Below are 26,765 nucleotides of genomic sequence, written 5' to 3'. Positions count from 1 at the left end.
TTGCTTTTGTAAAATAGAAAAAAGAAATTAATAAATGTACATTAGTAAATAAAGATAACAATTTTGACATTTACAAAGCACATAATACCATAGTATAGCCAGGTCCATCGCAGAAATCGACTTGTAGTTGCCAGTGGGGTCGTAAACGCGAATACGATTCAGCAAACCATCCAAGACCTTTACAACGAACATAAACAGAAACCGCTGTAACCAGAGTAACAACTGTTGAGCAAAAATGTAAACATTTTTTTTATCCATACATACCCACAAAATGAAGTGGTTTCCCTTTTCGGGGCTCTGTCCACCAACAATTCTTGGAATAAGGACTGTGTCAATCTCACCAAGGTCCTTTAAAATGTTTTTAAGTAAATAAGTAAGTAAATGTGTCCCCTGCCCCTGAAATTTATTTGATAGATTTTCATTTACCTTCAGACAAGAAATGTGACTGTCATCCACATGTTTCTTGATAGTGAAGGATCGCCACCAGAGAACGAACGTGTGCACCTGTAAAGCAGTTCCACCATGTGCTTTACAGAGCTGTGCAATCCTTGTGTCAAGAATCTAAAAGAAATAGTAGATGTCAATAAAAATTTTGTTGAATAATATAAGAAGTACATATAGGAGGTTCCTGTACAAACGACCATACAAATAAGCTGCCATTGGACGGATATGGAGGGCTCGCCTGAGTCCCAAAATTTCTCCAATTATGCATTCATGTCTATGTCTCAGCACCCTCTAACAGAATCCACGTTTTCGAGAATATCCAAGAAACTTTATTTTTCGACCCAAAAAAACTATAAGGTACACGTACCCCTTATAGATATTTTGGGTCTAAAAAAAAAGTTTCTTGGATATTCTCGAAATCTTGTATTCTGTTAGAAGGTGCCGAGACATGAATGCATGATTGGAGGCTCTAGAGCCTTCCAGAGCTGAGATATGGAGATCCCACAAAGCATTTATTCCATTGGGGCAAATAGAGACTCGCATACAGTGAAATTTTGGGATTAAAATTTGGCCCTTTTGCAGCTTTTTGTTTGAACAAAGACATCTCACACAATGTCATATTTGCATTCAAAATGTCATAATTGAGCGAATGACACTTAATGACAGTTGTCATAAACATGCATAAAAACTCCTGCATATTCATGACATGTGTCATGTCAAGATTATGACGGTGTCATGTTAGTCTTATGCACACCCTTTCAAGTAAAGTGTTACCAATGAGGAACTAATCTTTTATAAAACATGAATATGCGTTTCATACGGGGTTAATAAATAAAATAAAAATGTGTATGTATGTAGTTAGAGGGTGCAGAAAGCGTTGTAAATGCCTTGAATGCACATACAGATAATTTTTATGCACATACAGATAATTTTTAACGGGTAAGTGTCATTTGTAAAAGGTAAATGTAACACATTAACAAGTAATTAATAGTTTACACTTTAGATTGGGGGATGCAAAAAGTGTTGTAAAATATTTATTAATGCGTTTACACATCTATAACAGGTGTTGAACACTGTAGTGTGTAGTGTCGTGTGCACTGCAATGTAAGTGCTGACTGGTGAGGGTATAGACAGCTGTCTTCTCTGAAACACAAGAATCTAACCACTGTGCACCTAATGTGAGCAAAACATACAAAAAATTTAACATAATGAACATTTATGAGACGCATAGTCATATTTTGTAAATTATTAGTTAATCATTAACTAATCAATTGTAAATGACTTGTAACGAAATGTACAAAACATACATAAAATGTTAGTATATCACTTATTAATCATTTATGAACGCATAGTCATGTTTCATAAATAATTAGGTAATCATTTACTAATCACGTGTAATGGAAATTACAAAAAACATACATAAAATGTTAGTATATCACTTGTTAATCATTTATGCATGTTTTGTAAATGATTAGTTCATCATTAACTAACCACTTATTAATGGCCTACAACTGAACATTATTATTAAGTGTTACCCAAGTCTCTATACATTTTTACTATATTTTATCATTTAATCACTTCACATTTAATCTCCAGATTAATGTAGAAAAACATAAAATAACTAAATAGGGACATTATATTTTAACTACTTGTTTAATTACATATTTTTTTAATATGTACATGAAGGCCAGTATCACTGATACTAATAAGGCTACTGATGTCTTGATAAATATGGGAAATAAAAAGAAATTGAATAAAGCGTACAACACTCTGCACTGCATAATATATAAATTAGATATATGAATCCTTTTTAAAGCTACAAAAGTTCTTTAGTTAGGAGCAGTGAGTAATGTTCTCTGTTCCCACGTTACATTCTAATAATACAAATACATTTATTTACATAAATGTCACTGCAGATTAAGTATTTTCAAAAACAATATTCACAGTATAAGTATGAACTATAGCTGAAATATAGCCATGGCATTGATGCACGAGGTCCACTGTGGACAGATGATTAATCAGATTTTTCTCCCAATCTAAAATCAAAACTTGGACAATGTAACTGTGATATGATTCATTAGATATTGCTTGATGCTGCAATATGTTTTTATCTACAAGAGTCTCCTAGGAAAGAAGGAATGGTTGGACTAGCCGAGGTGGGCTGGTCCAGAGCCATATAGAGAGAGAGTTGCGACAACGGAAGTTCTAAATGCTTGGTTGTCACGTGATTCGCGGAGACCTCAGATAGTTCCAGGAAGTGCTTCGGCGCCAATTCAAATCGATGGAGGTAGAGAGCTGAACTGTGATTTTTGGTAGTTTGTAGTCAATAAATGCGTTGGTTTACAATATGTATATAATACATTGACATTTGGATGTAGTATGTGTATGTAGTTACAGCAATATTGTTTTTAAAAGATAAAAATCTGCTGATATTTAATGTTTATTGTGGTCAACCAGTGTTGCCTGCCTTTGTTAACATATTTTCTGGCTAACTTTACCTTGGTTAAAGACCGTTTTGCAGTTGTTTTGAAGTATTTTTGTGTTCTTAAACTTGTATGTTATTTAAGGGTTATCATGTAATGTTCACTATGGTTTCACAAGGACATGAGACTTCCAGGAAACAGGTGATTGTCTTAAAAAGCCATTGCAAACAAGTAAATTGTAAAATTGCATTCATCGTAATGTTTACAATGCTTATGCACTTATTACTATATAAATAAATACATAATATATTTCATTTTAAAACAAAACATGATTATACACACACACATACATTATTTTCTAAGTGTCCAAGTACATTATTTCCTTAACATAATTTGATAAATTCATGACATACATCACTTTAATCTATAAAACCTATTTAGTTTAAATTCATTTTTAGTACATTTAGATAATACATATTTTATGTTTTGTTATCTTAAACCCCCCAAAATGTCAGGTTGTGTAACTGTCCGCACAAATGAACAGACTAAAATACTAATTTAAATGGTGTTTTAATCATAAAAAAATTAAAATGAAATTCTATGGCATCATTTTAACCTTTCATATAAACAAATTTTATACATTTCAGTAGATTTATAGCTGATAATTGAAAACCTTTTGTCTAACAATTTGTATGTCAGGGGGGCACAACTGCAAACATGGCTCTCTTATTATGGTAATTGCAGTGTGCATGATAATGCATTGTCCAGAGGAGCCATAATGATCCTTGTAGATCTCTATCAAATACTGGTAATTGCTTTAAAGTTATGGGTAGGTTGGTACACTTTCAGGTGAATTTAAACACTAGAAATGTTCACAACTGAAACTTGTTCAAATACATTGTTCATGACAAAAAATATACATTACATCAGTTTTGAAAAGAGGTCATTGACAAAGAAACAAATGTTTTTTTTTTAATCTTTTCAAAACTGATGTAATTTGTTTATTTGTCAATGACACATATACACTTTTGCACTGAATTAGCACAATGGGATTTATAAATGTCTAATAAACTGCACGTCAAGCATGTTGTCTGGCCTTTCCTCTATGTTGTCAGACACAGAAAATATGCTCAAGTCAGGAGCAATCTAAATAGAACTAAACATTTTTTGTGCTAATCATACTTAGGTGTATCTGCACTTTTTCCACAAAGACCAACACTGGGAAGTTTAATGTTTATTAAAAATAGGGAGCAGGTAAAGTCTTGCAAAATCCAAGGAGCTGAGATTGATGAGGGTACAGCGTCAGTGCAGGAGTCTTCAGGATCCACCGAATCCTCTTTGTGCTTCTTGTGTTGAAAGAGATAAAGGAAACAAAAAAGGGATAAATTATATATAGGAGTTAGTATATAATACAGTTATGGTATTTATAATACCCCATTTAGCCTAGTGTGATTTGATCTAGAACACGGCTTGCTGCCGTTTTAAGCATGTTTTTTATTCTTACTTATAAACTTCCATCTCCCTTTCCCATCAATACAAATCAGCTGAGCTAAATCATAATATAGAAAGGTAATAGTCAACAGAAACACAATGAATAAAAAACGCCAAACATACGTTTTTCCTTACTCAAATATGAAATCTAAAATAAGGATTTTTCCCCGTTATTGCACATTTAATATGGAATGAAACCGATATTCTCATTTTATCAATTACAACTTTCACACTCCCCAATGTTATATTTAACCTCTGTTTAGAAGTATTTCCCTCTTATTACACAACAAAGGATAAACATGCATTAATAGAACGGGTTTAAACATTAATATGCTGTTCGTGGTTTGTTATGCGGTACTAACTTTATCCAATGACCTTTATTTTACCTGATAACGTCCCCTAAAACTACTAATTTAGAAAGCAATAATCAACTAGCATGCTTTAATACAGTTTAAGTTACAAGTTAATTTGATTCAGATGTACTGATAATATACAATCTTATTCTTTAAACGTCTTACCTTTTAAAAGTGCATCACAAACGGTCTGTTCTGCTGTAACTCTACCGCGCTGCTGCTACTTCCGGGAACTATTGAGAGGCTCCGCAAACCGCCATTGCTGTAAAAAAACGTTCCATTGGAGTCAATGGAGTTGTCGCAACTCTCACTCTATATGGCTCTGGGCTGGTCCAGGCGGGGTACTTGAGCGCTGAGCGTCCGGTGATCCCTTGGATCTCACATCTTCGAAAACGTCACATCATAATTTTAAATAGGCGCTATCTGTATAAACAAACAACATATTTGAGATTGAAACAACTACATTGTCGACTGAAAAACTCTTAAAACTACATTTCATACACAATAACAGTAATTTTTAAATTTCGCGGTCTTTCTCCTCTGCTATTGACGCAACTTGAGATTTTAAATATTAGATATAGAATATACACAATTTACATATACAATATGCAATTTAATTTCATCTTACCTTGCATATAGCAACGGGAGTTAGCGTTCTACATAAAGCTACCACATAATAACACTAAAACAGCTCACGTTAGCTACAAGTTATCGCGAGAACAGATTCAGATCAGGCATACTACTGGCATACTAATGGGGTCCTACGCCCGGACTATTCACACCGAGTAACCGGATTATTCACCACACCGGCCCTGAATGTTGTGTTACAGAAGAAAACATTGACCTAATAAAATAGCCCCAATTCAAACGGTTTCGCTGAAGGCCGTTACAGCCAGGGGGCGGGGCTAACTCGCTTGACAGACGTTGATTTGGACCAATCAGTCAACGAAAGACACTCCTCGCGAGGGTGAGCAGCAGCCATTGTCAACCCACAACAAGCAAGAAAGAGGAAGAGGACAGTCGTGCTGCGAGACAACAGAGGAAATTATGATTTGTTGAAAAATCATTTCAGGTTTACTGTTATAGATGTAACAGTCCGTAGCGATTACTTTATATTTTGTGCACCTTATCGCGGGGACCCAGCTCGGTAAGTGTTTTGCTTGTTGACAGCTCGTTCAAGAGCTAGCTCAAGAGCTAATAAGCTTATCAATATAAGACACATACATCATGCTCACTAGTCAGATTCTGTACATGTGTTTCCTTTTAACTGTCAGTTGTCAAGTTGTAAATGACTAGTTAATGGAGGGGAAACAAATTTGGTGTGGTCTAGACGAGGATTAGCGAGATCTCTCTGCTGGAGTTAAGATCTTACTGAATGTGTTGACCTAATTCTGTACATTTCCTCTGATATCAGTACAGAAACACATCTGTGGCCTCCCCAGTGGAGTGGACAGATATTCACAATCACAACCCTCCAGACTATTGCTAAACGGGTGTTATTCACTTATCTTTTTGTTTTTAGACCAGTGAGATCGATTATCGGATGCTCTTTGACAGATGCTAAATGCATTGCTTTATGTATCAGATATTATGTTTCTGCTGCTTTCTGTATGTTTTTGTTACATGTGCTCTGAAATGGTTTCAGTGGTTGTCACCGTGTTTATGCATATATTTGAATATGTGTCACAACATTTATTGGTTTATTTTGCCCTCATAAAGTTTTATGTGTTTTGTACTATGTGAAATCTTGTGAGCAATCACCAGAGATTGTTTTGATGTCATACTTTGGCTTTTTAAACAAATAGTAAAAACTCTGTAAGTAAATAACATTTATTCATTCTATATTTAGAAGGGCTGGGGCTGTCAAGCTTCGAAATGTTAAAAAGCATTATTAAAGTATCCATATCCACTTGTGTGCTGTATTTTTTTGAAGACATATGGTCATTTTGAAATCATATGAACAGATGCTATTCACTGAAAAATGTGCCCTCCAGTGGGCTGTTAACTGCTCTAGTTGAACTTCACAACTCGATCAGTCCCATTTGTGAACAAAGTGTTCAGACCAGTTTTGTGAACTAGATCAACTAATAAAGGACAATTTGTTCACAAATTAGACATTCTTTCATGAACCCCCTTGATGCCAAAGAGAGCTAGAGGAGATTTTTAATCAAAAATGTCCTAAATTTTGGTCTGTTCCTCACACAAAGCTACTTTAGAGTTCTTGTAAAATAGTAGGCTACATGATTCTTGTGTGATCAGATTTGTCCTGCTTTGAAAATTTTGGTGGTTGACAGCCCCAGTCCTCATTCAATTTCATTAAATGAATGGACACGAGAATATTCTTTAGAAACTCTCCTTGTTTGTTCCATAGATGTAAGAAAATCATACAGGTTTGGATGAATAAACAATTATGAAGTATTCAAGTTTGAAATTTTGTCTGCTCTGTATTTGTGTTCTTTATATTTTTAGGCAATAAATAAGCAGTATTTGATTTCTACTCCCCTGATGTCTGCTGAGGCATCTGGTTCGTCGGGTGGGAATGTGGTGACTGTGTCCGGTTCTGCCCCATCGTTCTCCAGCCATGTTGGGGAAGGAAAGGCTGACAGGAGCCTGGTGGGGAGTAAGTACGTGAAGCTCAATGTGGGGGGAACTCTCCACTACACCACCGTCCAGACGCTCAGCAAGGAGGATAGTCTGCTCAGGAGTATTTGTGATGGGAGCACTGAGGTCTCCATAGACTCTGAGGGTAAGAAAAAGCATGAGAATGTGTTGTACACAACCTTTCAAAAGAGGTTTTTTGTGTGTTTTTGAAAGAAGTCTCTTAACCAAGAACTATAACTATAATGATAACTATATCCACACCAGCGGACGATATTGTTCTATTTATTTTAAGCACGTGCTGCAGTTTAGTTGACTCGAGCTCTTAAAGCAGAATGGATTCTGATCGGCTGTCAATGTTTTTTTATCATTTATCAGCTGGACAAAATCATTCTTAAAGTGATTCCAACAATATTGTTTCTCTGTGCCATTATTGTTATAGTTGTGGTGGGGACTCTACTATTTTTTAGAACTATATCTTTATAGTTATCGCCCTAGGTGTGAACGGGCCTTTATGCTCACCAATAGATGTATTTTGTAACATTATAAATGTCTTTACTGTCACTTTATTTCTTAAAAAAAAATCTTATAGATGCAGAAACTAGAACAGATGTACCGGTATATATAATGTGTGTTCACTCATCTTTTAAGGCTGGGTGGTGCTAGACAGATGTGGGAGACACTTTTCCCTGGTGCTGAACTTCCTGCGGGACGGGACAGTTCCTTTGCCGGAGAGCACACGGGAGCTGGAGGAAGTGTTGAAAGAGGCGCAATACTACAGGCTCCAGGGTCTTGTACAACACTGCCTCACCACATTACAGGTTAGAGGATCCACTGGGCTTGTGTTTCTGTCCCTTTAGTGTTGGCTCAAAGAAGCTTATGTCTGCATTGAATTGAAATGCTTCTTTGAGCCAAGGAAGGTGTTTGACAGCTTTTGACACTTACTATGGCTTTTTTGATGTTGATGCAGAAACGCAGGGATGTCTGCAGGGGTTGTCACATTCCTATGATCACTTCAGCCAAAGAGGAACAGAAAATGATAGCCACCTGTAGGAAGGTGAGATAACAGAGGCTTAATATTTACTTCTCCTTTGACAAAAACAACACATAAAAAAATGTAATCTCTTAGGGCTGGAATACACTATACTGCTTTTGCCCAGATTTGCTGTCTAGAGGAGTCAATGCTTGTTGCTTAAAGTCCGAGCCAGTCTGCAGATTATGGGCAGTCAGACTGATTTTAAAGAAAATCATGTAGTGTACCATGGGAACACGCACAGACCATCCTCCACTCAGAGGATATCAAATATATATATATATATATATATATATATATATATATATATATATATATATATATATATATATATATATATATATATATATATATATATATATATTATTATTTTTTTTATATTTTTTTTTTTACATATTTTAATCATTTGTCATGCGTCTCCTAGCAATGAGGCGCATGTTTCTGTGTTCAGTTACCATTTACAAAGTTGCCAAATGCATGATGCCTAGTGTTTTAAATCTGTTCTGATTTAAAACCATTGGTTTTGCATGCGCTGATTAATTTCGATATTTTGGGCTATTTTACTTGACTAGAGGACAGAAAACCTCCATAATAATATACACATTATTTTATTACTCTTTATAGATTTGCATCTGTAGATTTCAATTACAATACATATATTTGAAGGCCATTTTCTCAAAAATGAGTTTTATTTTCCCTCATGCCCTGAGCTAGAAATCTCCACTTCAAGTAGGACTTACATACACCAAACTTTCTTGATTTATTCCTATCTATATTCTGAAGGATTTTACATAGGGGTTTGTTCATATATCATTTGCCTGATTTATATATAATTTTATTCCTAAAAACATGGTGATTTTTATTCTGCCTGTTGACAGTACTTCCTAATTAATGGAGTGATAAAAAAGAGAGCCAAAATCCCCACTATAAAAACCTTTAACTCTTATGTGGCAAAAGAATGAACAAATAATTTTGAACCTGGCTTTATCCAATGTTCAGATTTCTGTTCTGGAAATGTATGCAAATTAGTGCATAATGAATTGGAAAATGCATAATTTGTATATTTAAGCATAACATTTCAGAAAACTTGTAATACAATTTTTTTTTCTTACTCATGGTGTCGTGTATTCTGGCCTTTAAGGATCCAAATGAAACCCTTCTGCTGCGTACAGTATGGAGGAAAAAAGTGGTCTTTGTTTCATGAATAATCTTTTCCTCATTACAGCCAGTGGTGAAACTGCAGAATAACAGAGGGAACAATAAATACTCCTATACCAGGTACATTCAGCCCTCATTCTCGCTCCTTCTGCTATTTCAAAAAGAACAGTGTTTACTCTGAGCATACCACCTTCTCGTTTCAGAAAGCATATGAACCATAATGTGATTATGTGACTTATATAGAGTCACCTATTCTAAATGAATAATTGTTGTCATACGCACACCTCACTTTTTGGCAAAATTATATAGCTCAATGACACCTTGTAATTATGCCTGGTGACTGTAGGAAGCAGTAAGAAAAATCCAAAATGATTTTAAAACATAGAACTGTTCCTGTATGTCAAACAGTAGAGCATGGCACTAGCAAAACCAAGGTCGTGGGTTCGATTTCCAGGGAATGCATGAATTATAAAAATGTATAGCTTGAATACAATGTAAGTCGTTTTGGATCAAAGCATCTGCCTATTTCATAAATGTAAATGTGAGTGAGAGGTGCCTTTTTCTATATAAAATGACCCTTTATTCCCTCAGCAACTCTGATGATAACCTTCTGAAGAACATCGAGCTGTTCGATAAGCTGGGGCTGCGCTTTAATGGCAGAGTGCTGTTTATTAAAGATGTGTTGGGAGATGAGATATGCTGCTGGTCTTTCTATGGCGAGGGGCGCAAGATTGCTGAAGTCTGCTGCACCTCCATTGTTTATGCCACTGAGAAGAAGCAGACCAAAGTGAGCAATGAGAATTAAACTCTCTTGTCTGTGTCCATATATGTCTGTTTTCTCACTTCATTTTTTTTCTTCATCTGTTCACATAGGTTGAGTTTCCAGAAGCTCGTATCTTTGAGGAGACACTCAACATTTTGATCTATGAAAATGGGCGAGGTTCGGGAGGCATGGCCCTGCTGGAGTCAGGGGGCGTCTCGTCACCAGGTGTGGGCCAGTCGGAGGAGGAAGGGGCGGGGGTAGGGGGTGGGGATAGGCGGGTGAGGCGTATCCATGTTCGGAGGCATATTATGCATGATGAAAGGGGTCACGGACAGCAGACTGTCTACAAAGACTGAATCAGAATGGTACAAAGATGTACTGAATCATGCATGTGAAAAATGGTTGAGAAAAGAAAGACAACTTTGGTATGTTTAATACTGCACTGAAATGGGAGGGGTGGGGGCTAGTTTAGAAATAATACTGAAGTTGCCACAGTGTGGCACAGTTTTGTTTATTTTTCTGTGAGGTAAATTTACATTTATCTTTTTTCATTTTTTGTTAATTTAATTTATTATTCGTTTAATTTATTGTCCAGAATTTTCACTTTTTCAAGTTTCAATGTGAAATAAGTTGTGTTTTTTTTAATGTTCTGATTTGTTTGTATGGGCCATGTGAAAGTTTATCTTTCCGTGTTTAATAGTAAACTGTGATGTATGCTGACTTGAGGTGTTGAGAATGATGAGAGGCACATGGAGGCGTCATGTTGCATGAGACTGTCAGATCTTCTGGGAAACTGACAAAATTTGCGCAGCTTGTTGTTGCAGCCATTGATAGCAGGGGGTCCAGTTTTTTTTTTAACACAAATAGAAAGCTTAAGTAAATAATTTTACACAACTGTGCCTCACGATTGGTACGTAAAATTTGGATGGGCATGTTAAACAATATTTCTAAAACTAATATTGTTATTGTTTAAAAAGAAAATGATCACTGTAGTTTCTAACATGATATCACTAAATACACTCTAAAACAGCAATGGGTTAGACGCATCAGTAGGATTGAAATACTTCTAGCACTAAACGATGTTATAATTTTATTCAAAATAATTTCTAGACAAAGATGGCGCCTGGCATGACGACAGTAGTTTCCACTAAGTTACAAACAACTTCACAAAACGATGTTTTATTGACCAATGTAAGCCATAAATGTATGCACTCACTGTCCTAGACCAAAAAACACCTCTTTAGTTCTGCCAATTAAATTAGTATGTGGAATGCCGTCCAAATATTGTTTTGGAATTTTAATAAAATTGAATTAATATTCCATTAACATTTTCAATAAAAATGCTTTTTGGTAAAATCCTTGTGGTTTTGAAGTTATTTTGGTTTTGTCTTAAAAAAATATTCCAAAGAATTACACCTTAAAAACACAGTCGATCATTATAGAGTGTCAAAATGACCTATTCATACCAGATAAAGGATGAAATAATAAATATGCAAATATTAAATTACTTATTCAAGAAGTAAACATTTAAAAGAAAACCCTAAATCAATCATAAAAAAGTATCGGTTTAAGTTTTAAAGACGGATACATTTTCTAACCTAAAATATTTTAATTAGCGTATTTATGAGAATTCATGAAAGAAAAAATACTAATGCAAACCCAGTTTTAGCGGACACAAGTAACGTTTTGACCGTATGATGTTATAAATACTACGTAAGCGCGTCTGTCGGAAATTGTGCGTGATGACGTAAAGCAACGTAGCCGAGCACAGCAAAGCGCGCCAAGGTAGGGTGTCGCGCTAAGTACGCACAGTACGCAGTGGTGTAAAAAGTGGCGCAAATGTGGAAAAAAAACATGGCCAAAGAAGAGGACGTGATACGAGAGTTCGTTGTGAGAGAACTGCACAAGTGTTCGGATCTCAGGTAAACTGCGGGTTGAATGAAATGCGAAATACTGTCAAAAACGGAGGTTATAGTCATTACATATCAAAGAACGTTATGTTATGTGGAAGTCAGGGCTGAATCATAAACTCGTTAAATGAGAAATGTTGCACGCATGTCAGGTCTCACGTCGGCTTCTAGCTAGTGAGTGATATCAAGGGAAAAGGAACGGATTAGGAAGATATAAAGGGGTGGTTATGTTGGATTCTTGTATGAAGAAGGTCACATCGCACAAGAAGCACTTTAATTTGCATGTGTCGAATAAAACACGATCAAGGGACACTACAATGATGTGTGACGCAGCTTACGTTCAAGCCTGAAGGGAATCCTGTGTAGTTCAATAGTACGCTGGAGCGGTTTGACAGATAGACAGCACAAAAATGTCTCTATGCCATCACATCATGTCCATAGACAAGCCACTATTAAGTGAAAGTGTGCTTGTGTTTTGTTGTTTACAAAATATGTGGTGTTTAAGTCATGTGACATTTTGCACGGATTTGTATTGGTCCATCAGAATTGCATTTGCATGTCTAATTTACTGTTACTCTTCCACCTTTCAAGTACACTGACTTTAGGCATTTTGCGGAGGAGATACCTGGAGAAGGTGGGTAGAGAGTCGCTCAGCACCAAGGACAGACAGTTGATGAAGAAAATAGTCGAGGAGGAACTTTTGAAGATGCAGGTGAGGAAGAGACCATAGAAGTCGTGTGATCTTACCATCATTCATCTGTCCGAAAACGACCCTTTGCTAAGCTCCACCCTTTGATTATTGATTATTGATTATTAACTCCAACACACTTTACAGAAAGTCCCAGAACAAATTGGAGGTGTAAAATAATCATTGTTTCTAAAGAAATAATGTTATATTCATGTTTAACATGAGTGAGTGTTGCACTTTTTTCTAGAGTTGAGGTCTTTGAGCAGTACAATTATTGGTGAAAAGTGCTCATAAAGTGGTTAAACTTGATTGGAGATTAATTCTTCATGGACAGGAATGAATTGTAACATTGCAAAACATTTTCGATGCCGCGACTAACTTGGACTTGACAGAGACGCCAAATTTACATAAAACAAATCAATATAGCTCAATATGATGAAATGTTAGAACATGATCAGTGTGTTATTCTAATGTTGATCTAACTTACTGCTAGTCTCAAATAGCAAACAAACTAACACATAGAATAACATTATAACTTTCAACACTCTCAAATGCAGTTTAGTATGGTAGTGTAACGTTAGACCAAGTGAAACAGCGCTGCGTTACCTCACACTTTTAATTTGTCAAATAAACTGACCTGTGTGAGTAGTAATTCAGCACTTGCGGGTAGTTCGGTAGAATTAATGTCCTTATTCCTTTATATCTGTGGGACTCGCGTGTGGCGCTGATATCTGTCTCTTATTAGCAATCGCGCCCTACTTCATACCACAGTCATGTTAAAAAACAAGAATGTTTTCAGTCATCCATAAACATTATTGGATCCATCAGCATGACGACAAGTTCCATCATTCCGCTTATCACTGCGTCATCAACCTATGCCTTTGTTATTGTAAGAAGTTAGCGACCCCTAGCGGTGATTTAAAAAATAATAATAATAATATATATATATATATATATATATATATATATATATATATATATATATATATATATATATATATTTACTTATTGTAGCTTTAAATAAGGTTTTTATGATATCAAAATTTCATAATTCTTGTCACCAATTTCAATATCACAAAACCACTAACTCTAGCCTAAGTAAAAAAATATTGACGCGAAGCATGCAAATACTGAGAGGTTCGCGGGCAGTATAAAATGCATGGGCGCGACAATTACGTCAGAATCACGACTGAACGCTAGCACAGCTGACCAAACAGCGAACACGGCAGCTAACGTAATGTCTCGTTCCCGCCTCTGATCTGCAAACATTTTGAATCAAACGTTTCTTTGATAATCTCTTATCTGAGTGAAAAATCTGAGTGAATACACTTAATAAACATAACTTATTGACAGTTACGTTCCTTAAGTCAGTTAAAGATGCTTTTGCGTTTATTTAGGATTGGGAATGAAGATGGACACAGTTTAAACCACAGTATGCACTTCTCAATATTTAATTGTAAGTGTATTTATCAACCACAACGTTTGGCCAAATGTTTTGAGCTTTCCAAACACCCAAAAAGAGAAAAGACCACAAGCTTGTCTGATAATATGGTGTACATCAACAGTGTGATTTGTCAGTAACATTTTGAAGTTGAGGCTTAGTAAAGGAAATCTATCTTTTCAGGGCAGCAGTGATGATGAGCCTCTTATTAAAAGTGTGAATCCTTCAAAGAGCCAGAACAAAAGGAAAAGGGGGGATGATGACAACGATGATGGTGGGGATGAAGAGAATAAAATGGTGGGAAAGACAAAGAGATCACGGCTGGAGGAGTCTTCTCCAGGTATCTGTGTAGTACTTGTGGAGTTTGTCCTTGTTTTATTTCCTCATTGGATGTTGCGTGAGTAACTTTATAATCTCTCTTTTCCAGATTCCCCTGACTCTGGAATAGAGAAGGCTATGAACGAGCGAGGGCCAAAAGAGGAAGAAGCTGGAAGTGATAAAGACACCGGTGAAGACAGTGAGGAGGAGCAAGAGAAAAAGAACATTAAAAGAAAACCACAGAATAAGAGACGGGGCAAACAAGAAGAGGACAATGACAAGAAAAGGAAAACGAAGAAGAAAGGGAAGGTGATGGATAGGGATGAAGATGAGGAGTTGATGGATTCTGATGAGGAGGAGGCCAGGCAAAAACCACCATTGATAGAAAAGAAAAAGAAAGAGGATTCAGACAGTGAGGAGGAAACCAGTGATAAACCAGCAAAAAGTGAGTCTGCGAGTGATTCTGAGGATGAAAAAGTGAAGAGCAAAGCAAAGACACAGAGCAAAAGAAAAGATGTCAGAAAAAGGAAGCCGGTCGAGAGGGATATTGTGAAAGAAGTGGAGAGGGAAGTGTTTGGGAGCAGCTCTGAAAGCGAGGAGGAGAAAACCGAGAGCACTGAAACAAAAAACAAGAGCAACTCTGAAAATGAAAGCACTGGAGACAGTGAACAGGAGACAGATAAAAGAAACCATGCTGCTGATTTATCATCTAAAGAGACAGAGAAAAATGGTAAGAATCCCTCAGAGGTCAAAGTGGGTGCACGTTTAAATCTTTCTACTTGCATTGTTCATCTCTTCTTTTCTTTATAGAGGAGAAATTAAAGGACAGTCAGAAGGAATCAGCAGAGGACTCTGACTCCTCGTCTCTTCCCTCACTGGAGGACGAGGAGGAGCGAGAGAAGGGCAAGAAGGAGGAAAAAAGCGTGACGAAGAAAAAACGCAGTGAGGATAGGGAAAACACAACCAGAGGAAAGGCAAGATGAATTTGAGAACTCAAAAAATATAATAACACACAACTTTTTTTTCCACTACTGTCTGTTTTATTTAAGGAATATTAAACAAGCAAGAGTGCTGTTATTCTGAATAGCAGCAGAGACAGAAATCTTTTGTAAGATTATAAATGTCCTTACTGTTTCAAATGAGTGCTGTTCTTTAGAACTTTCTATTCATCAAAGAATTCTAAAAAATGTATAACGTTTTCTACAAAATATTAAGCAGCACAACTGTTTTCTGCATTAATACGTTTTTCTTGAAAATTCAGCTTTGTCATTACAGCAATACATTACATTTTAAAATATATTAAAATATAAATTGTAATAATTGTAATAATATTTCACAATATTACTGTTTTTGACTGTATTTTTGATCAAATAAATGCAGCCTTGTTGAGCATAAGATATTTTTTTCAGAAACATGAAAAAGTCTTACCGACCTCAAACTTTTGAACAATATTTCTGGTTTGGGTCAAAAATGCTAGAGATATTTAAAATGTTGGATAAAATACCCTGTAGTGAATTTTGTCATCTAACATTTTACATATTTCACAATATTCTATTCTTTGCTAAGTATGGAAGCTTGTTTCCACCACAGAATAAAAAAATAAAAAAATAAAGGTTACTGCGACTTTTTATCTCACAATTCAGAATTTTTTCTCAGAATTGCGAGATATAAACTCGCAGCTGTTTGTATTGGGATCATACAGGTACTGTAAAATAAAATCCAGGACTTTCGAGAACATTTAAAGCACCACTTTTGTGTTTTTCAAGGACCACAATCAGAAAACAATATCTTTATTATCTTTTAAATTCTAAAAAAGTAAATATATAAATAAAAATATACTAATAAAACAAAATGGTACAAATAAAGTGCAGAACATGCAAACTGTATGCAGTTACTGTTGCAACTTTAAGTGTGGGAACAAAGCCCTTGAGTTTTCAGCGCATTGAAGAGCAAATAGAAATAGGACATAAACTTCTTATGATTCTTATTTAAATATGTAATAACAGATGAAAACAAAGGATTTCATTTGTTAAATGTAATGCATTTCAATGTAACTAACTACAAAGTTATTATCTAATGACTGCACTAAAAAATATAAATTTAAGGATAATTTTTTATTACTCAAATTACAGGTATAAAGTATCCATAATACAACATATTTAATCATATATATTAAATGCAAAGTTGAAATTTTTGTTCAATAAATATTTGGTACTGAGAAACCGTCTGATGGGGGTTTATCAACGACTTCTGTGCAAGTTCCGCCAGTAGGTGGCAGCAAAGGACTGACTTTAAGAGTGTGCTAGTAGACCATTAAAAAAAATACTGATTCATTCTGGAACAAGCAAGGCTGTAAACAAGGAAATTATTTTAACTTTGAACAACACCTTATAAGGCGCAACCGACACAAGCAAAGCTGCTCCGGGGTAAAGCTGAATCTGACGCTTTACTTCAAAGAGATTAAACCATTGACCAGAGCTGTCAGTCATGTTAAATCCACTTATCCATTGAAAGGATACTATGACAAATATATCACTTTCCTCATTCAAACTGATTTATTCTCCCCATGAATATATGACTGACCTGAAGAATGAAAGCTGTAACATATACTTAGAAATGTATGAGCAATATCCTGCTTATAGCCATACGAAATTACTCTATATATCATACGGGTGCAGCGTTAATTTTGAGTGAAAATATTGTATGTGTGTTAGAAAAAAAATAAACACTAATTTCATATATATATAGTCTTTCAATAATTCAAGCACTTAAAGTACCTTTTCATAAATAGAACCTTGTCTGTTTTCAAGGGGTTTCCAGGGCTCAAATTTCTGAAGTCAAATTCAAGTACTTCAAGCACCTTGCACGAATACTGGTGTAATAAAGTCAGAATTGCGAAGTTTAAAGTCGCAATTGCAAAAAATGTCAGACGTGAACTAGAGGAGAATCTGATTTTTTTATTATTTATAAAAAAACTCGATTTACATTTCGACCCCCGTTCCATTTAAAACAAAATAACTGCGAACTGTTAATATATTTTAAAAATATATATTTATTGTATTTAATTAAAGTGCATCAACATAAACAAAATTGCAAGGGCAAACCCTTTCTCTAACTGAAAAGTCACTGTGCAGAGTGTGCAACAAAGATTGTTAAAACATCCAAATTATTTATAATGGGGAGACATTTTTTTGAAAATATGAATTGATTTTTAAATCAAATCGATTTTTCCCCCCACCCCTAACGTGAACTGACTTTTTTCCCATCAGAAACTTGATATCTCACAATTTTGAGAAAAGAAGCCAGAATTGTGAGCTTATATCTCACAAATATGATTTTATTACTCGCAATTGCAAGTTTATATCTCACAATTGAGAAGTCAAAATTATGAGCAATTACCTTTCTCAGTTTGTTTGTTCTGTGGCGGAAACAAGCTTCCATAGCTAAGTGTAATTAGGTAATCAAGAAGCAAAATCTAAAGGTCTTTACAGACACAGTAGTGACCTGTAGCTCTCATATGTCTGCATTCATTGTCTCTGAGGCCAGTCAAGTTTCTAGTTCGAAATACCTGTAAATACCAAACAAACAAATAACCCCCAACATCTGCAATGGTAGACAGCAATGGGAAGCTATGTAATCACTATGTAAACACACACGTAGAGATGTTTATTGTGTGTGATATTTTGTGGATTATTTAAAGCTACTTCTGTATTTAATGTTTATTTGTAACGGCCAGAATTGCTCAGATTGAGAATGTATTTTACACCAAATGTGTTTATGAATAGTTAGAAAAATATTCCCCTTATTAAACCAAGAAATGATTAAATTACTAAGATAGTTAAAATAATAACTGATTTTAATCATTTTTTCACCATCAGGATGAAGAGAATAAGGCTGTGTCCAGGCTGAAGCGCTACATCGCCCTCTGTGGTGTGAGACGGAACTACAAGAAGCTGTTAGACGGCTGCCGATCAGTGAAGGCGAAGGTGGCTGTGCTGAAAAAAGAGCTGGAGGAGCTGGGTGTGGAAGGTTAGTGTGCATGTGTGGACACACGGGGGAGCACGCACACAATTAACCCTCAATAAGACATTTTTTACATATTTTTTTTTTTTTTACATATGCGTGTCGTCTTTGTAAATGAGTGGTGCCGTTTTATTTACTACACATACACAAACATGCTTGTGGTGTTGTCAGCGTCTCACTATACGAGTTTCATCTTCAAATTTAATTTGATAATACTATTGTCAGGTACACAGAAACTCAAAGGTCTTATGACAGAATTATATTAGTTTTGTACAGTATATGTGCTTCTCATAGTAGTAGGAAAATAATAGTTTATTAAAACATTTTCAACATTTATTGAACAAATATCAAACAATGTACATTTTTTGAGCTTTTTTTTAGTTTGAACATAACAGTAAACCTCTACTGTGCACCACTTTGCTAAAAAAATAAAAGGGATTGTTACATTTTTATTTGATTAAATTTTAAAAGATTAATTAAACTGGTAAAGTTTTAATGCATTCATTTCATTAACTGTTTTAGATAATAAATTTGTATTCAATCATAATACATAAATTATAACAGAAAAAAACACATTTCATAAGGCCCTATTACTGGTTTTGTGAATTCAATTGATTAGCCATGATTTGACTATTAAAATGTAATTAAACTATTTTCAATAAAAAATAAAATGGAAAACAGAATTTGGGGGAAAATAACACAGAATTTGGGAAAAAATTAAACCGATTTTATAGGCCCCTATAAATGTTATAACTAATTTTTCCCAGGTCAGCCCTCCATAGAGAAGTGTAAGAAAGCTCGACTAAAGAGAGAAGAAGCACAGGAACTGGCTGAGCTAGACCTCAGCAACATCATCACCACTCAGGGTAATGGCACTTGATTCTGTATCTCAATGATTCCCATGTGTAAGAATACCTTGAAATTAGGGAATTTTAAATTTAGGATTTTTACCCTGTTCAGCCCTAAACCTAATGAAATGACAACTTTTTTCATCAGGACGTCCCAAAAGGAGAGCAGCAGCAGCAGCATGGCCTCCCGCACAAAATGCCTCTCCCCCCTCTGCCTATAAACGTGTTGTGGACTCGGACTCAGATATTGGGGAAGACCACACAAACACAGGCCGCAAGAGAGGAGCAGCCTGGGGCAACCTGCAGGGAATCATCAGTGATGATGGGGAGAGCGACTAGATGGCAAGTGCCTTGTACATACAATCGGTTTCCAGCATTGCACCTGCTCTCTGTTTTACAACAAACTGTTTAAAACTGTTAAACTTGCTCTAAAGAACCAGTCTGTTCTTTGGCAAAGGAATTTTATGTGTACATCCTCAATGATTGTAGGATGTGTTTGGATTTTCCTTCCGATATGTTTGTTCTATACTTTCATGCATTTTATAATTGCTAGTTTGTACTTTGAAGTATATTTAAGTGTTCCAAATGTGTAGAATGAGGTTCATGCAGCTTTGAAAATAAAATAATGTATATTGAATTTGTTTTATATTATCCATTCCTTCTCCCATGTCTTTTTTTGCGGACATTTTTTTTTATTTAGAAATGTGCTTTGACTTAAAGGATTAGTTTACTTTACTTTAAAATGAAAAGGTGTATTTGGCTTTCTTCTTTCAGACGAATACAATCGTAGTTATATTAAAAAATATCCTCGCTCTTCCAAGTTTTATAATGGCAGTGGATGGCAACCAACAGATTGAAGCACAAAAACGAGCATCCATCCATCATAAACAAACTCCAAACGCTCCTGTGGGTTAAAGGGTTAGTTCACCCAAAAATGAAAATTCTGTCAGTAATTACTCACCCTCATGTTGTTCCAACCCCGTAAGACTTTCGTTCATCTTCGGAACACAAATTAAGATATTTTTGATTAAATCTGAGAGCTGGATCACTCCTTCTCCGTGGGCAGTGATATTTCACGTAGTGATATTGCGCAAAGCTTCTGTGTTGTACGTCACACGCAGGCTCTTTATTGGCCGACACTGGTCGTGTGTGATGCGTGACGTACAACCTAGAAGCTTTGCGTAGTTTCACTACGTGAAATATCACGGCCGTACAGAGAAGGAAAGGAATAGTTGAAAAAAGTTGTTATTTTTGTTTGTTTGTTGCGCACAAAAAGTATTCTCGTCGCTTGATAAACTTAAGATTGAGCCACTGTAGTCACTCGGACTATTTTAACGATGTCTTTCATAACTTTGGGCCTTTTTAGCAGCAGCAAGACAGACTGGCTTAATGTAATCAGAGAAAGTCACTGAAGAAGAGAGCTGGAGCTGTCATAATTGCTAACATTTACAGAATAGGAAAATATTTTTTTCACTGTCCTGTTTGTCTCATGTGGGTTTGAGTCTTTTTAGGTCAGACGTCCCAAGTAGACCACAAAGTCAGATGCAGAGACAATGCAAATAATCAGTCTCAATTTTACTATTATGAATCCACAGCTGCATATCCTATATGGTACTTATAAACTAGCTCAAGGCACTACATACTTGAGTATGGACAGAGAAACAGATAAAAGCCAGTCTTTATTGATTAGACTCCCACTGAAGACAAGGCCTGTATGAGTGCTGATTTGCCACAGCCAAGACACTGCGATTGCATTCTTCCTCTCAGCAATCTTGGTGTTGTTGAGTGGGGCTCGACCACATACTGATGTGAGAAAAGATATGGAAATTCCCTGTTTAAATGACTCAAAAATAAAACATTCATAAGTTTGAGTTGTAACAACTTACCATCTATCTGAGAGAGACAGGTTGAAAAAAGAGACAGTGACAAAACAATAGTCAAATAATTAGAGCCTTTACATTAGATTATTAAAGTTAACTTTTTTTTGTGGCAACAAGTCTATTTTTCAGCTCAGTCAAAGTTGGCCAAGTAATAGAGATGAACAAAAAAGACTAAATATTTAGACAATGCAATGAAACTGCAATTTGCAGGTTTTACACATGATCACATCATTTGAAAAAAAAAAAAGCATTGTAATTTTTATATTTACCTGCTGTGTTGAGAAGTACGGCCCCAGCAACATTCAACATAACTTGAATAGAAACATACAACATAATTTCAATTAAAATATAACTTGAATAGAAATGAAATAGAAAATAATTAAAGTGAAAGTGTATAACCACAGATACTTTTTCAAACATTGTCTGGATGTAACCCTAAAATCTTATGAATATGATGGAATGATTTTTAGTTTTGTCTGGAACAGTAAAACATATCTTCAGGATTATTATGGTGCACAATTGAAACTCTCAGTAGAAATAAAGTAAGTTTATTTGACTGAATGAGTGCATCTGTTTAAAAAAGTGCCATCAATTGTGGTTTGCCAGTCTCAAATGTCAGTTCTCACAGAGATGTGAATGATAAAAGGGAAACTTTTATTTCCTGGATGCTTTGCATTCTACATACTTTTGTGCCTCAGATTTTGGCCAAATATCAAATTCACTCCAATACTGTATGAGACACAGCTTGTAGATTATTGTAAACTAGAGATGTTTAAAAGAATACTGAACTAAAAAGAAAATCTGTTTTACAAACCATATACTGATGATTCTTTTTTAAAGTTTCTGTCAAAGAAAACATTAAATTTTACATCAAAATAAACATCAAAGTTAAAAAAACTAAGACACATTCTGAACTATATTTTGTATACTATTCATATTCATGTAATATTTATATTTTAATATAATATAATAATATAATGTGTGAATTGTCATTAAGATATCATGATTTGGTATTGTGATACATTTTGTGCCAATCCATAAAGGTGAAGGTGTCTGAGGTGAAAAGGAAGAACTGGTCGTGGAGGTGAGGTGAGGTGGGGTGGGGTGAAGTCACATGCATTTTGGTGAATCACCATAAATCTGTGCCAACCTGTTAAGTTGCATTCCTTCAGATTTAGATTAGATTTATTTTCTTTATTATCATCGTACAAACATACAATGAAATTATGGACTTGTCAACATGTACAGTTAAAGAATAATCAAATGCATACAAACGAAGGCCATATTGCATGTAAATGAATTAAGGTGCTCATAATGTTCTTGCACATAAATGGTTCTAGCATGTCAAGGATGAATTGTAGTTGGAGGGTGTATTTTCAAAGTTCAGTATGGTGACAGCTTTAGTCTTGTGGTGCCTTTGCGTGTTTTGATAGACCTGTATCTTTTTCCAGACGGCAACAGTTCAAACAAATGATGGGAAGGGTGATATGAGTCCTTCAGAATGTTGTGTGTTTTCTTCAGGCAACGGCAGGTAACTTGGTTTGTGATGTTCTGTGCAGTATTTATGACTCTATGTAAGGCCTTTTGATCAGCTGTAGAGCTGTCTCTGTACCAAACCAGCATGCCATGTATAAGGACACGCTCAATTGAGCAGCGGTAGAATGACACCAGGCATTACTAGCGCCGTGATGTTTATCATCCTCTGAGATGTGTGTGCCCAGAAATTTAAAGCTGGGCAGTTATAATGCCAGATCATTATACAATTCCAGAGTCCAGTGAGGTTCATGCAATGGCATGATCAAGCTACGTCCTGTACATAATTCTCAATTTTTCGATCTCCTTGGAAGAGACTCATAATCCTCACTGCTGGGTCCGTTTGTGGGTCGAGTCTTCTGTTACGTATAGGGTGAACTTAAAAACAAAGGAGAGCTGCATCCCAAATGCAGTAAGTTTTATTGACAACAATAAACAAATCAAACACGAAGACTAGAACCAAGAACAGAATGAGTGCACCAAACATAACATCCGTGCAGGAACACCAGAAACACTGGGGTGTAAATAGACAAAGGCTGCAAATATACAAAGGGGCTGACGAGGGACAGGTGTATAGGTGATTAGTAGTCATGAAACCAAATGAGGGTAACTATGGAAACAAACAAGGTAGACAATAGAACAAGGGACACCGGGAACTAAACACAGGAAAAGAACACAGAAACAATAGGAACAGAAAATACACTTCAGCACAAAAGTCCTTCATACAAGACTGGGATCATGGCAGTATTCATTCAGCACAACAAAATCCCCAGTGTTAAATTAACACTCGTGGTGTACATATAGGTCCAACTACAGGGTGTTAAAAATTAACACTGAAGCAATGTTGAAGTTAATGAGATAATTAAGTGATTTATTAAGTGATGATTGGCCATTAGTGGTGACACTTAATGTTTTTAAAAAGAATCATTGAAGGAAAGAGAAACAACAAGAAAAGATAAAAAGAGAAACACAAGAACTTCGGACTTCGAGTCACTACACATTATTGCACTTATAGACGGAAATGTTTTATGGAATTTTTCGTTTCAAGTCACCATTATGATGGTCAGCGTTTGCTTTAGTTGAGCTCTTGACCCTTTTCTTATTTAGGGCCCGAGCACCGATGGTGTGAGGATCCTTTTGGAATTGCTCTGTTTATTTATTTTTAGATTTTCTGTCTGTTCAAACATTGTTTATAAAGCACATTTGTTACTGCAAGAGAAAACCTGCTCACATTATGTTTTGATGATGACATTATCATCATGTAGTGACCTGATTCACATTCAGAGTATAAATATTTGGCTATATGCTTGATGTCTAATTTTAGCATTGGTGATTGTAGCCCTGAGATTCTACAGTTTGAGATTCAACAGCAATGCCATATGAACAATTTTGAAAATACTTTGTGCACAGAAGCTATTGTGTTTGGACACACAGACATCAAGAATTAGAATATGCTTCTCAACAATGGTGACAATAAACAAACTAGTGACAAACAGATCAACTCTGAACATCACAAAACAAGCAACTAAAGTCCTAACAAAACAATAGCAAAATAAAAGCAACCAGGAAAAAATAATGAACATTACAGGACAATTCAGCGGCATAATTTATTCATGCTATAATGCATGATGTGAGCCATGGATGCGTTTTGATTGGGGGCTCCCATCATGCACTGCAACATGAAGCATTTGTGTGATTGTCACCATTGTTGAGATTCATATGTAGATTCTTGATGTCTGTGTGTGACTTTAAAACCATCAGATTATTAAAGCTCTGCTGGAATTAGCTACTGTAATGAATATAAATAAAAAAAACACACATTTGTATAATCAGTTTTTAATGCTGGTTCAATGTATCAGGCCACTACAGGATTGTAGGATTTGATTTAAACATAATCATCATTACCTGGGATTCATTTCCCAAAAGCATCTTAAGCATAACTTGATCGTAAAACAATTGCAACAAATGGTCTGTACAATTCAATTAGGCTTACAATGCTTTTGGGAAACACAGCCCATGTCATAGTTTCTCTTGCCACAACAAATGTGCTTTATGAACACAGAGTTGGAGCTGCCAGATAAAAACTAATATTAAAAAGTAAAGGGTCAAGAGCAAACAAGCAAACACTGATCACCATAATGGTGACATGAAATGAAACATTCCATAAAACATCACCATCTAAACTTCTTTAAATCTAAATAAGACTGTGTGTAGATGTATGACAGAAATAAAGTCAAACTGGTAAAAATAAGTGCAATAATGTGTAATGGCTCGAAGTCAGTAGTTCTTATGTTTCTCTTTTTTCTGTTCTTTTTGTTTCTCTTTCCTTCAATGATTCTTCTTATTAACATTAGGTGTCACCACTAATGGCCAATCATCACTTAATTAATCACTTAATTATCTCATTAACTTCAACACTGCTTCAGTGTTAATTTTTAACACCTTGTAGTTGGATCTATATGTACACCACGAGTGTTAATTTAACACTGGGGATTTTGCTGTGAGTGAATAGTTATTATTTCAAGTTTTAAAGAAAAAATATCTGTTGCAGAGATCAGCTTGGATATGTTACAGAAATAAAGTAAGTTTATTAGACTGAATGCGGTGCATCTGTTTAAAAAAAGTGCTATCAATTGTGGTTTGCCAGTCTCAAATGTCAGTTCTCACAGAGATGTGAATGATAAAAGGGAAATGCTTTGCATTACATACTTTTGTGCCTCAGATTTTGGCCAAATATCAAATTTACTCCAATACTGTATGAGACACAGCTTGTAGATTATTGTAAACTAGAGATGTTTAATAGAATACTGAACTAAAAAAAAAAAATCTGTTTTATAAACCATATAGGCCTACTGATGATTCTATTTTAACGTTTTTTTTTGTTAAAGAAAAGATTAAAAAAAAGTTATTTCATCTTCATCAAAAAGCCGTAAAGATCTGATTATTGTTCTTTTATCTTAAAGAAAAGATACAGCATTGCAATTCTGTGTGAAAGTGAAAAAACTTACACATTCTAAACTATATTTTGTATACTATTCATATACTATATATATATATATATATATATATATATATATATATATATAATATTTATATTTTAATATATTCTAGTAAAAAAATAGTGTATATATATATATATATATATATATATATTATTCACTATATAATAATAATATTAATAACATTTATGTGTAAATTGACATTAAAATATCATGATTCTACTTGGTATTGTGATACATTTTGTGCTAATCCATAAAGGTGAAGGTGTCTGAGGTGAAAAGGAAGAACTGGTCGTGGAGGTTGTGTGGGGGGGTAAAGTCACATGCATTTTGGTTAATCACCATATATGCCAACCTGCTAAGTTGCATTCCTTCACTAGTTTTGGCTAAGTTAATGCTATTCAAGTTCAAGTCATCTCATTATGTGTTGAGATACACAAGGAAATGAGTACCATGGTGCTAAATATAAAACATACTATGAGCACAAAGCTGTTGTGCAAAAGGAAATAGGAAAGTAAGAAAAAAAAAAAACAATGCAAAAGACTGTGAAGGAATTTAATTAATCATAACTAACATTTATTTTTCTTGCAGGATTAACATTTATATGCTTTTGAAAACTTAACGTCCCCAGCACTTGGGCCAAAGTTAGTGTGTCTGAGAATTAAAAGAAGAAACAAACCTAGACATTTAACCTCACGACTTGAGTAACAAGGGGAAGTAATCAAGAAATCCAGATTTGCTTTTACCTAGTAACAGAAAGGTTTGCTGAATTATACATATGAAGAACCAATCATATTGTAGAAAATTGATGTAATGAATCATGTCACCTTGGCAATGCTACTATAAAAACTTTTGTACTCTT

At 35.1% G+C, this 26,765-nt stretch overlaps 2 protein-coding genes across 2 annotated transcripts; both read left to right on the top strand.

The window, feature by feature from the left end:
• Positions 1-5,672: 5,672 nt before the first annotated feature.
• On the top strand, positions 5,673-10,983 carry kctd13 (potassium channel tetramerization domain containing 13). The gene is made up of 7 exons (XM_056239870.1): positions 5,673-5,858; positions 7,181-7,457; positions 7,961-8,130; positions 8,280-8,366; positions 9,568-9,620; positions 10,092-10,287; positions 10,374-10,983. The coding sequence occupies exons 2-7, from the start codon at positions 7,217-7,219 to the stop codon at positions 10,617-10,619; spliced, it is 993 nt and encodes a 330-aa protein (XP_056095845.1). The 5' UTR covers positions 5,673-5,858; positions 7,181-7,216; the 3' UTR covers positions 10,620-10,983.
• Positions 10,984-12,048: 1,065 nt separating this feature from the next.
• On the top strand, positions 12,049-20,142 carry hirip3 (HIRA interacting protein 3). The gene is made up of 8 exons (XM_056239860.1): positions 12,049-12,185; positions 12,765-12,885; positions 14,486-14,642; positions 14,730-15,350; positions 15,431-15,594; positions 18,499-18,649; positions 19,411-19,509; positions 19,640-20,142. The coding sequence occupies exons 1-8, from the start codon at positions 12,103-12,105 to the stop codon at positions 19,828-19,830; spliced, it is 1,587 nt and encodes a 528-aa protein (XP_056095835.1). The 5' UTR covers positions 12,049-12,102; the 3' UTR covers positions 19,831-20,142.
• Positions 20,143-26,765: the final 6,623 nt, after the last annotated feature.

The sequence above is a fragment of the Rhinichthys klamathensis genome, unplaced genomic scaffold (assembly GCF_029890125.1).
Source record: "Rhinichthys klamathensis goyatoka isolate OS25496 unplaced genomic scaffold, OSU_Roscu_1.1 h1tg000571l_1, whole genome shotgun sequence".
NCBI lineage: Eukaryota > Metazoa > Chordata > Actinopteri > Cypriniformes > Leuciscidae > Rhinichthys > Rhinichthys klamathensis.
The sequence above is the reverse complement of the archived record's forward strand: the minus strand, read 5'-3'. Positions and strand labels throughout refer to the sequence as shown.

Bases quoted from the DNA above. Each gene is read 5' to 3' on its own strand.
- kctd13 (XM_056239870.1), top strand. From the start codon at position 7,217: ATGTCTGCTGAGGCATCTGGTTCGTCGGGTGGGAATGTGGTGACTGTG. The intron at 8,131-8,279 runs GTTAGAGGATCC...ATGTTGATGCAG, and splicing joins ACTGCCTCACCACATTACAG to AAACGCAGGGATGTCTGCAG. The intron at 10,288-10,373 runs GTGAGCAATGAG...CTGTTCACATAG, and splicing joins CTGAGAAGAAGCAGACCAAA to GTTGAGTTTCCAGAAGCTCG.
- hirip3 (XM_056239860.1), top strand. From the start codon at position 12,103: ATGTGGAAAAAAAACATGGCCAAAGAAGAGGACGTGATACGAGAGTTC. The intron at 14,643-14,729 runs GTATCTGTGTAG...TCTCTTTTCCAG, and splicing joins GCTGGAGGAGTCTTCTCCAG to ATTCCCCTGACTCTGGAATA. The intron at 15,595-18,498 runs GCAAGATGAATT...TTTCACCATCAG, and splicing joins AAAACACAACCAGAGGAAAG to GATGAAGAGAATAAGGCTGT.